This window comes from Anser anser (assembly GCF_964211835.1).
Source record: "Anser anser genome assembly, chromosome: 32".
In the NCBI taxonomy this organism is placed as follows: Eukaryota; Metazoa; Chordata; class Aves; order Anseriformes; family Anatidae; genus Anser; species Anser anser.
In genome coordinates, this window is record NC_139753.1 from 90,604 (window position 1) to 104,724 (window position 14,121).

Consider the following 14,121-nt stretch of genomic DNA (forward strand, 5'->3'; position numbering starts at 1 on the left):
AGGAAAGGAAAGGAAAGGAAAGGAAAGGAAAGGAAAGGAAAGGAAAGGAAAGGAAAGGAAAGGAAAGGAAAGGAAAGGAAAGGAAAGGAAAGGAAAGGAAAGGAAAGGAAAGGAAAGGAAAGGAAAGGAAAGGAAAGGAAAGGAAAGGAAAGGAAAGGAAAGGAAAGGAAAGGAAAGGAAAGGAAAGGAAAGGAAAGGAAAGGAAAGGAAAGGAAAGGAAAAACACAATGTACTAACTTGTTCATTACATACTTCTAAGTCTTATTGCTAAATGCTGGTTGCTAAGAGAATCAATTTGCACAGGAGCGCAAGGAGGAATATCCCCACCTTGTTCCACTTAGCAGTATAGAGATCACCTGGGAAGCATGAAGCTATTTTGGTGTCTCAGCATGAATTTTGACATTTAACTTTTCCCCAGTCAGGCTGGTCAAGCCCCTCTAGCCCTATTGGATGTTGAAAATGCAATCACAAGTTTCAGTGGTAATAAAGATATGAGGACAAAGGTTCACTGCAACCAACCCCCCTACAGAAGTCTTAAGGTTCTTACTATTCAGGTAAGAGATTATATTTTCACTAAATCCATAAAGAAAAATCCCCTGCATCTACAATGATACTTGAATTTACTGTTGTGGATTTAACAGGTTGCACTGACAGGAATGAACCTGCCTGGTGTAGCATGCTGTAAGCATGCTGAGTATGGATTAGTTCAATGGTGACTTAGAAAATCAAGATCTTTGGAGGAAGCTGGAAAAAGCCACATGTATTAAATCACAAGTTTCTCTTTAAAATGCTGATGGAATTCAACAGGGAGATTAGTATAGTAACATTTTTTTTTCCCTAGGAATTTATCCACAGGGGTAGTTTTGTTTTGTTTTTCATTAAGAAAGAGAGAATAAAAAAAAGAGCAGTTTGCTAGTATCAAAAGACAAAATGAAATACTTTTAACACCTAACTGAAAGGAAGAAAAAAATATGTTGGTGAAGGTAATAGAGTTTCTGGAAGACAAAGGTAAGTATGGACAGCTGAACAGAGCAGGCAAGGAGTATATTTCTTTTGCACCATTTAGTGTAGGTAGTTAAATTTAACAGGCTGATGTCTAAAGCAAAGATGCCCTGCAATCCTCTTTGCCTTTGACATCATCCAGTGCATTGTCTGAATCTTTATTCATGTATTTTCCTATTGTGTTACATCTGCATTTATGCTTGTTATTTTGCATTGAACATGTGAAGAGACCAAAGGAGTCACACAGGAGTTTCATCTGGAAGCTTTACTTTTGGTCCTGTTGATGATTAGGAAACCAGCATGATGATGGGTTCCACACTTCAGTGGTTGACAGCTATTCATATACTGACTTTTCAACACATATCATGCCTAATTACAGGTAAGAATAGTTCAACTTCAAATATATTTAATCAAACAGCTTAATTTTTTCCTCAGTTCACAGAACTGTAAAAGTAAAAAATAATAAGTCTGTCTCTTCTATTTCCTTTTAACTTGGATGACATCAGAGACTTGAAACACACAAGTATGACCCTGGTACAGTCTGGTTTGTGTTAAGGTTGAGACCTTAAGGTCTGAGACCTCTGTGTAGGCTGGAAGACAAGATCAGGCAGAAGGAGACTCATAACCCTCAAGACAAGTGAATGGAGGCCAGGTGGGATGTTCCAGGGTAATTCAGTACTAGACAACCAGGTGTAGCCAAATAAATTATGCCCAAGATTTTCAGTTTAGCTCATAGATTTATCTGCTTATGCTTAGTTCTCAACAAGCAGGTGTTTGCATGCAAGCTCAGCATCTAGGACACAATTCATTGCCCATTGCAATGGAATCTAAAAAAAAAGTTTCCTGTTTCTTTCCTTTTCCTCCCTTTCAAAGATATATTTTTTTTCTTGTGTGAGATTCATCTTTTATATTTTTAGACATATGAAAATTGCACATCTAAGTTCACTATAGTGACCCTAGAATTTGACATTCAAAGAAAATATCCAGACCAAAGAGCCACTGGTCTTTCAATGAAGTCTGTGATTATCTGATCTCTGAAGTCGCCTGTTTCTGCCCATTCATTTCAAAGGGAACTTACAAGTCATAGAAGACTTAAATTATCACACATGTTTCAGGTGCCAACATAGAAATGTACAGCATCATTCTAGGCACTTTGTCTCTCCTGTAGCTACTGCTTCACGTGAGTGAAGATCTGTTGCAGGTCACATCTGCCAGCACCATAGCACCATGTGAATGTGTTAGACAACCTATGACACTTCAAATTACACAAGGTACCATAGTCTGGGCGAATGAATCCCACCTTTGTATTTCTTTTAAATAGATCTTGCATCCTGTATTACTTTTTACAGTCTTCTCTTTTTTTTTTCAGTTTTCACCTTTTTTCCCATGACTTCTCGATAGCCATGACTTAATGGCCATGAACTTACTTAAGCTCATGTTCAAAGTACTGAAACTCTATGAGCCTCAGATGATATGAACATTATTCATCTAAGTTCTCTGCCACATTATTTTTTATTTTTCTTCTGGATTCCTCTCCTGTTGATAGCGATATTATTTCTATTCATTGTCTGATGTACTTCCATGTAAAATGTGATATGGACAAACAAAAACAGCTGCTATTTTCTCTCTACACAGATCAATTTATTAGCTATCCTCCTAATAGTTCCGTCATTGGAGTCATCGGAGAAGGAGTGGTTCTGCCTTGCTATGTGGTAGCAGATAACATTCCTGAGATATTCTCTGTCCAGTGGATATTTAATGAACAGTCTCAAAAAATACCTGTGAGCACATATGATGGAAAAACTCAAAAGGAAAAGCAAGATGAGAAATATCAAGGCAGAACAGAATTCTTTCATAGTGAATTTGGGGCTGGAAACATGTCTCTGCTCTTGAAGAACATCAGGAGTTCTGACAAAGGATCATATACTTGCGTGGTCTCTTTCAATGATGAGTACCATGATGCGTTGATTGAACTGAAGGTAGCAGGTCAGTGGCAATTCTATCTCTCATTTTATTCAAAGATGAAGCACTGAACAGAGACATATATAGCCATCACTGAATGAGGGAAATATAATTTTAATGTAATTTGACTGATAAACTGTCCTCATGTAAGAATGCGTTTGATTTAACTTTCTCTCAATTAACGCCTACATCAGATTATTTGAGCTAAGATTTAGCTCCAGCTTGAGATACCTGCATTTAGGTAGCCAAACACTTGCATCTGTATGTGACTTGGGAGTACAACCTCCCTTCACACTCAATGGAAGCCTAGAGTTCAGGGAACTCTGCAGTTATCCAGATAAATTTAAGTTTCTAGCATGTAGTTGACCATTTATGATCTTATTGCCCAGGCTCTCTCTATGGTCTGTATAATCAATTGGTTCCATCCCAATATCTCACTGCTTCCCTTGCTGTTTGCACACAGCAGGAAAACAAAGTAGTGGGTAAGTCTTCACTGCTCATATTTCCATTTCAGTACATTAATAGACATCATCTTCACTGGTAGCTTCAGTTAATGTGGTTTGCTTCGAACTGGACACATTTCTCCTTGTTACACAGGAGCCAATTTCTACTAAATAGCAGTAGTGGCATTTCACATTGCAGCCAATTTTTTCAGAAGATGTCTTCTTAGCTCATTCTAGATGAAACAAAGGTTTAACATCTAAGTAACACTGCATGTTAGTCATCTGAGTTCCTGATTATAAACAATATGACTTATTTATTTATTTATTTATTTATTTTTCACTGCAGACTTCATCAGTACTATGTCAGTAGAATTTTATTTGAAATAAATAGCTTAATCCTCTAATACGTTCCACTGGCAACGTCATTCAGGAATAGCAGTCCCTAGCTAGCCCTCTCTACCATAATCTCCATTAAGTTATTCCTTATTCTTAATCTGAAAGTCACTGAATTGCTAACCGTGATGAAAGTAACTTCCGGGCCCAAGTTTCTGTCAAAGTTCAAATTCAGAAAAGTCTTTCCATGTGCTTCCATACAAATATATATATATATATATATACACACACACGTATGTAAGTGTTGAATGAGTGATGTCCTTATAAAACAGGCAATTTCCCATTCTTGGTAGTGTTTGAAATAGAGAATACTTATGTTTTTTCCTTAGCTAAAGGTGGTGTGCCTTCCATTTCCATGAGAAGTTACATGAAACAGAGCATTGGCCTCACCTGCCATGCAGATGGATGGTTTCCTAAACCTGAGGTGATTTGGCTGGATGGCCAAGGACAGGTCCGGAAGGAACAATCGTCCACAAAGGTGATGATGATGCCTTCAGGCCTTTACAGAGTCATAACTTCCATGAAGCTAAAGCCTGGATCTGACATGGAAGTCTCCTGCAGGATAGTCAATAATCTGCTAAAGACAACGAGTGAGTCCAGAATTCTGATTTCAGGTGAGTGAGCGCAATAGTCACCTGCTTGTAAGATTAAAAAGATAGACAAAATGATATAGGTCCCATTTTTATGTTGTGAGCTAGCCCAAAAGTGTAGTTCCAGAATGAGTACTGGAAGAAGTTCATGAGACCTGCAGTCTTCCTACACCTTTATTTCTAGTTTATTGCACAACCATTAACCGCACACAATAAATCATTTTCTTCTTCAAAGAAGGGCCCAGATACTTTCTATATTCCCTTCTTCAGATTTAGGGAAGTCAACTACTGGAGTTGAATTAAAATTAATTAAAAATCCAACTGTATGCACATTTTAAAAAGACGCATTTCCTTAGCTACGACTGAACATTCCACAAGATTTCATTATCCAGAAATATGTTACCTGGCAATTTAACAAGGTGTGTACATGTGGGTTTCACAGCCCGTAGCTGGAAAATAAAATAAAATAAAATAAATAATTAAAAGGTACAGTCAGAAGTATTAATGTGATAGTTTCAACACCTCACAAATATTTTTATTCTATGTGTTTATCTTTGCTGTTTTAAACATGTACATTAATCATTATAGGGTGGATATAATATCATACTTCCCTGTACTCTGTAGCACTTAATACATCTCTTTTTCCTGGGTATATAGACAGGCATCAGGTAGTCTCAAGCAAGTCTCATAGGGCTGGACCCCCAAAAGAACTTCACCACCACAAAGCCAATGTGTAGGCTGGAAAGGGAACTAGAGTGAAGTGTAGTGCTCTTGAAGAAGTATGTGAGTAAACTCCCTCACATGATGGCATTAAGAAATCCTATAACGCTGAATGTGGAGATATCTGTAATGAGACAATAAAATCAACATAATAGAGAATTGTCTTAAATATTACTCTTCCAGACTTATGCATCTTAGTTTGCAGGATGGGTCAGATATTAATTTCACAAATATATCCAGAGTGAATGTGTCTCTCTTGCCCAGGGGTGATGGTTTCTTCCTTCTTTCCATCACCTGCTTTATACTCAGTTTATTATGAAGTGCAACACATCTGTGGAAAAAAAAAAAAAAGAAAATGAGAGACAGTATAACTGTTTTTCTTGTCTTTCTTGTCTTTCATGAACTGTGCAAACCAGTCTACCTGTCTCAGATATCTCCTTCATACGTTCAAATCTGGTACCCACAGAAAGAATAACCCCAATTTACTTCTGAGGGAGAGTTTGAATTTGAATTTGATTCTTTCTGAATGTTGTTCTTCAGCAACATTACCAGGAAAATTCAAGCAAAATACAAATTCATCATCTCCTCAGATGTATTGGCTACATCCTGAGTTACAAATATCTTTATATTTTGCTCATTAATATAATACAACTCCTTTTGGTCATTTTTGCAGAGATTTTCTTTCCCTCAATTTCAAAATGGCTGATTGTCTACCTGGTAATTTTATGTTTTATCACGGTCCTAATCTCCACTGTATTTTGTAAACTGAGAAGTAAGTATTTCTTCATATGTTTTCTCAGTCAATGTATAGAAATATCACAACAGTTCATATTGAAATCTATGATTGTAATAAAAGCACACAATCAAAATCACCAGTGATTATTCAATGACTGTATTCAGGAAATGGAACAAAAAAGGTGTGGGAAAGCACATGGGCTTAACAAGGAGGAATGCAAATTGTATGTCCTTAGGTCAGACAGTGTCAGGTCTGACAAGAATAGCTCTGTGTACTAAACTACTTGTAGGCCCCTTTCTGTAATTATTGGGGACATAAATCCAGAGAGTTACCGACAACATGAGAGACAAAACAGGGAACTGTTTACCCTCACTATTACTCTACAAAAATAGTAGAATTTTGTTTATTTATTTGTTTGTTTTGTTAACCAGGTAACCACAAGAAAACAATTAAAGCAGGTAAGAAATAAAGATGACGATTACGACAATTATGATACTTTGTACAGTGTACGTGTTATTAGAACTTAACTAGCAGAAATATTAAAGGACTAATTAGAAATCCTAGTTATAGCCAACTGTTTTATAGCTTTCCAGCTTACCTTTGCACCACACTGCAATAATACCCTGCACGAGCTTTTTCATCTGTGCTTTATAAACAGTCTGCTTCAACAGAGCTGACTGGCATTCCCTGCCATCTCATTCATATCCAAGATTCCTGTTTAATCATTCAAGAGTTAATTAAGGGATCAGAATCATTCCTCCACATCTTTAAAATATTAAAAAAACAACCAACAACAACAACAACAACAAAACAAATAACGAAACCCCAAACTAACAGCAATTCAAGGATCCAAACCAAGGCCTTCCAGAAGACTTTACACGCAGGAAGCAAGTTTTCTTTGAATATATCTAGTTGGTGTTCATGAGCTATATCTGTACTTAAAAATATACTTGAGTATCCACAGTCAAACTACCTGTTGGCAATAGCCCCAGGCTCATGCTGTCACACAGATAAAAACTGCTTATTGTTTGGGAGAGAACTAATAGACTCATGCCATAAACATACCAGGGTCTATTCTAAAAAATGGATTGAATGAACAATTTTATCCTGAGGTACTTGTGGTCCTGCTCCCTGACATAGTTGGCAATTGAGGCTAGACATACCCACTGGATCAGAAAATATTTATTCCCGGTCTATGAACCTTAATTGGGCTGCAGTTGTGACAAACGACACCTAGGAAGGACCGAGTGTCTCAAGATGTTATCTTATTTGTTGTTGAACTCCATTAGAAATGAAGCATGCCTTGGTTAAAAAAAAAAAAAGAAAAAAAAAAAAGAGTTCTCTGGAAGAACAAGAAGCCTTGGGAAATTTATCAGGTTAAACTAAATTCAAGTTTGAACCTCAGTTACTTCTGTTCACTGTTGCAGGATAAGTGAAGTTTACATGAATAACTACCATTATGATCCAATTTCTTTTATTTTTCAGTAAAAATGAAGACAAAGATGGAAGAAGGTAAAACTTCTTTGCTTTTGAAATGATGTTAGGCTGTTACGAAGTCTGAAAGACATAAATTCAGGGAAACAATGTTTGAATGCATGTTGATTTTCAAAACAGTAGTTGTGGAGTAGCAGCCCTTTTCAATGTTATATCCAATTTTAATGTTTCAATGGATATCCACTGGGAGCATATACTCACCTACAGGAGACCAGAGCTCTTTTAGAGACACCTATATGCCACTTGGGATACCTCAGGGCATCTCAAATATACTACGTGCTTATGCATCTGAATACCCCTCTTAAATTAGTCAATTAAGGCATAAACTAAACAGGTTTTGAAGGAAGACATCTACCAGCAGCACAAATATGTCTTGTTTCCACCCTGTTTAAAAAAATGAGTTATCTGAATAAAATAAGGTTAAAATTTAGTGATACATTCATGGGTTATATTGTTGGATTCCCTCTGGCCTTACACCTAATTAAAGAAGCTGACAGTGCAATGAAAGCAGCCAAGCTTTAAGGATACACATACTATATGGTTTTACAGTTTGTGTATTTATATTGTTGAGTTCATTAAGCCACTCTGTCACAGAGATTATACTGATATCTGTGTACTGTCTTTTCTAGAAAATGAACAACTGAAGTCAATGTTAGGTAAGATTTTTTTGTTGTTGTTGTTGTTCATTGCATATAAAACCTATGTATTGAAGACATGTCTGTTTGGGGGGGGGGTTCTGTTTCTTTTTTTGTTTGTTGGTTGATTTTGGTCTGATTATTGGGCTTGATAGCAGTCTTTAATGTGCTTATGCATTTAAAATTAGACACAAGACTCAACAGAAATGGATTATATTCATGTGAAAATCTCCAGGCACAATCTGACACGTTTACTTTTTTTTTTTTTTAGAAAATAAATGTTGTGTGCTAACCTGTGAAATACTTGAAAAGAAAGTGTGTTTTTCACAGAAGTGACACAAGTTTAAAGTGAACCTTTATGGAAAGTCCGTATATATAAAGTATAAAAGTTCGCTTAGTAACTTTTAACTTCCAGCTTACCTCCAATAACTACTCCATCTCTGTTATTTCTTTCATTCTATGTGCTGAACTGTTTAGAACAAGAGAAAGCCACAAATCGAAGAGGTAAATCTCATTTTCTTAAAAAAATTCATTGGGAATGGATGTAGTCAAGCCACAATGAAATAAGCTGCTTTATATAGTTAGCTTGGTTTTAGTCTGAATAGCTTCTCAGAAATGTTTTCAGAGGTGCTTACATGGCAAAAGGACAGATGATATTTACCTCTCTACCTCTATGTGCAGGAACTGTTGCACCAGTGCTATTGCTCTGCTCATGGTCCACCTACCTCCCTTTAAGGTTATTTCTCTTCACTATGGTTTCGCTTGGAAACAACTACAAATTTCTGTTCAGCTTTCTTATTCTATCCTTCCCCTCTTCTCATGTTATGGGAGGAAAAAAAAAAGAAAAGTAGTTACTTGTACCCTGCAAATCCCCTGGAGAGGGACTTTTTATCAGGGAATGTAGTGACTGGACAAGAATTAATGGTTTTAAACTAAAAGAGGGTAGGTTTAGATTAGATGTTAGGAAGAAATTATTTCCTGTAAGGGTGGTTAGGCACTGGAAGAGGTTGCCCAGAGAAGTTGTGGGTTCCCCATCCCTGGAAGTGTTTAAGACTGGGTTGGATGCAGCTTTGAGCAACCTGTTCTAGTGGGAGGTGTCCCTGCCCACGGCAGGGGGGTTGTAGTTAGATGATCTTTCAAGTCTCTTCCAACTTAAACCATTCAGTGATTCTGTGATTCTAAGTTTAGTGACAGAAGTCTCCCATGTAATTATATGCACTGTTCCCAGAATGAACAGCTGGGGATATAACTCTACTGTCTTTCTTACAAACATTTGCTGTTGTTTCCTTGATTTTTTACCTCAGTCATTTATGCTCTTCTCTTTTAGCAAAATCAAAACTCAAAGACCGCTTTGGTAAGGCAACACATCTTATATAAACGTTATATTCCTGCCAAGCTTAGAAACAATAATCCAAGTTTTCAGGTGAGTGTGTCTATGCCATCCCTGAATGTGTAGCTGAAAAAATACCACCGACACTGGTATTGAAATAACATGAATAAAAATGTTTCTCACCAGGTTTCAGAATTCTTTCCTCTTCCATATTTTGGTGTTGTCCTATTTAGTAAAACTATTGTGAAAAGGGAAAAAGAAAAAATTGTTAGTGACAGGAATATCTTTCCCTTCCAGGTCAACTGAAAGCTGAGCTGGGTAAGTCACTAAAAACTACTAATAAGCAGAAGAATTTGGTCTCACAGAGGTGCTAAAAACATTGCTTTTTGGCTTGGCACTGGCCAGCAGTGGGTCCCTTTTGGAGCTGCCTAAAACTGTCTCTTATCTAACATGGGGTAGCTTCTGGACTCTTCTCATAGAAGCCAACCTTGCAGCCCCCCACTACCAAAACCTTGCTATGTAAACCCAATACAAGTATCTAACTGCCTAATAGGATGTTACAACCCTACTGTTTCTTTCCATTCTGCAGATTTCTGGGAAGCCCGGAGCCATGCAGGTAATTTAACAGGAAAAAGGGTGTGAAAATTGTGTTTCCATCTGTCCAAGTTACCCTGAAATGAAAATGTCATGACTTTAGAGACTGGTAGGTTGAGATGGAGTCACCGGGACATGCCATCACCTGGATTGGTTAAAAGGAAATGAGGCTAGGATGGGGCAGTTGGGAAGACTGAGAAAAGGAGTTGCTGAGAAGTGTCAAAGTAAAAGGCTGTGTGTGGACACCATTCCAGAGAGGATGGATGGCCACATGGAAAAGAGAAAGCAAGAAATTTATTGTGAAGTGAGTGAAGAGAGAGTCGCCTGGATTTACACCCCGAGAGAGTACATGTCTATGAGAGCTTGAAAGGTGCCTGTTGGTTCCTCAGTGACTGTTGCATGCCCTGTTTGGGGGAATGTTTCAATTCTTTGTTGAATCACACCAGGACTGCTCAGACCCTCAAAGGCTTCAACCCATAGTCCCCTGCAGAGACAGGTCCCTGAGTGGCTCTGCTCATTGGATTCTTCTTGTTTTCTCCTCTAGTTTTCATTGCTGTGAATCCTGACTGCCGAGTCCTAGAGCTCCCAGTGCCGGGGGCTCCAAAAGTTGAGGACACCTCATCTGAGCCTGCTGGCCTGAACAGTCCTTCCACTGTCCCTGTCCTGGTGGGGAAGGAAGGGTTTGCATCTGGGAAACACTACTGGGAGGTGGAGGTGGGCCAGCAGCAGGACTGGGTGCTGGGGGTTGTGAGGGAGAAAGAGGGGCAAGAGGAGGAAGGGACAATTGCTGGTGAGGACTTCTGGGCTCTGCACAGATCCCAGGGAGAGTTATTCTCTAGCAAGGGAAACAGAAAGATTGAGAAGAAGGATATGAGTTGCACTGTGATTGGTGTGCTTCTGGACTTGGAGGAAGCACAAGTCAAATTTTATGAAGCAGAGCAGATGAATGTCATAGTGAAAATCCCTATAAGCCTTGGAAAGGAACATGCAGAAAGGTTTTACCCATTTTTACCTAAAAGAGAAGAAGGGGTAGTCACACCTGTTATCCGCCCAGTCTTAATCCCTGTCCCTTTGGAGACACTGTAGAAGGAAAATTTGAATCAAATGGCCTGTAGAGTCAAGGTTGTCTTTCAGTGTGTCAGGGTGGACTAGAGGAGAGACAGCAATGTCTTAGGACATCAGTAATTATCAAATCCAGAGAGTAGTACTGTGGAACAAAACAGGAAAACCTGAAAAGAAAAAAATAAATAAAAAAGAGTAAGTAATGAGACAAAAATGCAGTGTCTAAGAGTAGAGAAAAAAAGTGAAGTTTGAAGCAAAGTATCTTTTAATATTATTTATTCTCAATTAAGAGAACATGAAAAGCCTGTAATGACTACGTTTTGGTGGAGCATTTGTCAAGGCTTTGTTTAAATTACAAGGCATGCATAAAGAATCATAGAGAAATGCACTGTGGTAAGTCCAGGACAAAGAAAAAAAAATCCTTAATTTTTCTTTCTGAATGTTGTAAGAAAAATGGGTATGAAGAAAAGCAAAGTTTGAAGTATAAAAGAAACACCAGAAATGTTGGATTATTCAGTTAATCCATTTAAATGAGTATGATTATTAGAGGATTATTGCCTCCTGCACTTGTAGAGGCCCTGTTATTTTCTCTGTCATTTCTTGATCTGGGACTTGGTTGGGTGACAAGGATTTTTTTTTTTTTAAATTATTATTATTATTTTCCATATCAATGTGTTTTTACTCCTCATCCATGCAAGCTTGAGCATTTGTGACAACTGGATGGTGATAACAATGCCCTAGCCAGTAGCTGCCTCACCAAAGACAGATTATCCACTGTTACTAGTGCAGTTAAAAAAGGAGTTAGGGTTCCCCCATCTAAGCTCTTAGATTTCTGCATTTCTCTTCTACATGCAGTGTTTGCCAGTTTCTCCGAGCTCCTGAAAGTGCAATGTAACTGTTCATTAGTCAGCTGGTAATGAAAAATTACATTACATCACTAGGTTTTATATTGTTTTATTTGTTTATTTCTTTATCTTAGCCTATGAATTTTCTAACTTCTGCCCTTCCAATTCCTATGTACTGCTTGCGGAGAGTGTGATGCTTAGCTGCCTACCACAACATGCATACAACTTGTTCTGAAAGAAATCACAATGCTTTATTGGAGCTTTACCTTTGACACATAATGTCCAGCAGTTTTAGAGATCTGATGAGTCAAAAGGGATGAAATTAATTATCCGTAGAAGAAATCTACCAAAAGAATGGACAAAAAGCATGGGATTAAATGCCTGAAGGTCTTATGGAACATGGAAATATTGCACTAAACCTTAAGAATATATTATATGTAAACTGATCTCTGTACTATCTCCATTTGTTTTTTATTTGATTTAATCTTTTTTCACCTTTTTGGTTTCATTTTGGTGGGATGAGGGGTGTCACATTAAAAGGACACTTATCAGAGTCCAGTATTTGCCTGTTTCAGAGCCCTGCTAAGAGCTTTCACTGAGACAGTCTCAGAAAGACGAAAGTATTTGCAGTCCAATGTTTGCTAAGGACTTTCACTGAGGCAGTTACACAAAGTTGAAACCTCTTCTAGGTTTCCACTGAATCCATGTCACTCCAAGTTAGAGACAAGGATATAATGGAGAACAGTGTCAGATGCTTTGCAGTTGCTCTTCCCCTATCCACCAATGCTGTAACCCCATGGTAGAAGGCCACCAGATTTGTCAGGCATGATCGGCCCTTAATGGAGCCACGTGGGCTGTCACCAACCACCTCCTTATTTCCCATATGCCTCAGCATAGTTTCCAGGATTATCTGCTTCATCATCTTGCCAGGCACAGAGGTGAGACTGAAGGGCCTGTAGTTCCCCAGGTCTTCCTTTTTTGCCTTTTTAAAAATGGGGGTTATATTTCCACTCTTCCAGTCAATGGGAACTTCACTGCACTGCCACAACATCTCAAACATGATGGACAGAAGTTTAGCAACCACATCTGCCAGTTCCCTCAGGACCCGTAGATGCATCTCATCAGGTCTCCATGGACTAGTGCAGGTTCAGGTTCTTTAGATGGTCTCAGACCTGATCTTCTCCTACACTGGGCAGTTCTTTTTTCTCACAATCCCTGCCTTTGCCTTCTGGGGCCCAGGACACATGTCTTGAGCTCTTGTCAGTGAGGACTGAGGCAAAATTAAGTATCTCAGCCTTCTGCATATCTCAGGTGACCAGGTCTCCTGTTTCCTTCCAGACAGGGCCCATGAATTCCCTAGTCTTCTGTCACTGATGTACCTATAGAACCCTTCTTGTAGCGGTTGATGTCCCTGGACAAATTTAATTCTATGAATGCTTTGGCTTTCCTAACCTGATCCATGGCTGCTCGGACAGTGCTGCTGTATCCCTCCCAGGTTATCCGTCCTTGCTCCTACTTGTTCACCCATGCAGGCCTCCTGGTGTTTTTGCCTGACTTCCTCTTTGCTGGGATGCATTGCTCCTGAGCTTGGGGGAAGTGATCCTTGAACATTAAGCAACTTTCTTGGGCCCCTCTTCCCTCCAGGGATTTGTCCCATGGCACTCTACCAGCCAGACCCCTGAAGAGGGCAAAGTCTGCTCTCCCAAAATCCAGGGTAGCAAGACTGTTGTGCTCCCTCCTCACTCCCCTCTGGATCCTAAACTGCACCATTTCATGGTCACTGCAGCCAAGGCTGCTCTTGAGCTTCACGTGCCCCGCCAGCCCCTCCTTGTTGGTGAGAATGAGATCCAGCACAGCATCTCTCTTCATTGGCTCCTCTATCACTGGGAAAAGGAAGTTAAGCTTTCTGTCAGCTCCTCATCTGTCCCCAGGCAGAGAGCTCCATACACTCCAGCTGCTCATTGACATAGAGGGCATTGCCATCTCCCCCGCCTGTCCTCCTAAAGTGCCTGTATCCTTCTATTCCATCACTCCAGTCCTGGAAGCCACCCACCACGTCTTCATAATATCACTGAGGTCATAGCCCTGCATCTGTAATTCTGTTTGTTCCCCATGCTAGGTGAGCTAGCACAGAGACATTTAAATTGGGCCCGTGATGAAGCTGCCTTACTGGCTGGAATGGCTGGAATTCCTTTGTGCTGCTTTTCAGGTGCCCTCCTGCTGACCTGTGACCCTTCTCCAGACTCTGGACATCCGTTTCTGACACTGGCTTCAAGTTGGGAGGAGTGTGATAGACAGAGGTTCTCCTCCTCTGG

General features: G+C 39.2%; 1 protein-coding gene across 3 annotated transcripts; it reads left to right on the forward strand.

Annotated features, from left to right (window-relative positions):
- The first annotated feature begins 194 nt into the window (after positions 1–194).
- LOC310888254 (butyrophilin subfamily 2 member A1-like) lies at positions 195–12,257 on the forward strand. 3 transcript variants are annotated; one of them, XM_083814827.1, is made up of 13 exons: positions 195–554; positions 1,230–1,381; positions 2,638–2,988; positions 4,130–4,414; positions 5,784–5,882; positions 6,278–6,304; positions 7,332–7,358; positions 7,970–7,996; positions 8,453–8,479; positions 9,303–9,329; positions 9,603–9,623; positions 9,895–9,921; positions 10,444–12,257. In XM_083814827.1, the coding sequence occupies exons 2-13, from the start codon at positions 1,303–1,305 to the stop codon at positions 10,983–10,985; spliced, it is 1,539 nt and encodes a 512-aa protein (XP_083670953.1). In that variant the 5' UTR covers positions 195–554; positions 1,230–1,302; the 3' UTR covers positions 10,986–12,257. The 3 variants fall into 3 exon arrangements, with proteins under 3 accessions (XP_083670953.1, XP_083670955.1, XP_083670954.1); XM_083814828.1 differs by lacking the exon at positions 195–554 and adding an exon at positions 590–1,008; XM_083814829.1 differs by lacking the exon at positions 5,784–5,882.
- Positions 12,258–14,121: the final 1,864 nt, after the last annotated feature.

Bases quoted from the DNA above. Each gene is read 5' to 3' on its own strand.
- LOC310888254 (XM_083814827.1), top strand. From the start codon at position 1,303: ATGATGATGGGTTCCACACTTCAGTGGTTGACAGCTATTCATATACTG. The intron at 6,305-7,331 runs GTAAGAAATAAA...TTTATTTTTCAG, and splicing joins CAAGAAAACAATTAAAGCAG to TAAAAATGAAGACAAAGATG. The intron at 9,330-9,602 runs GTAAGGCAACAC...TTTCCCTTCCAG, and splicing joins AAAACTCAAAGACCGCTTTG to GTCAACTGAAAGCTGAGCTG.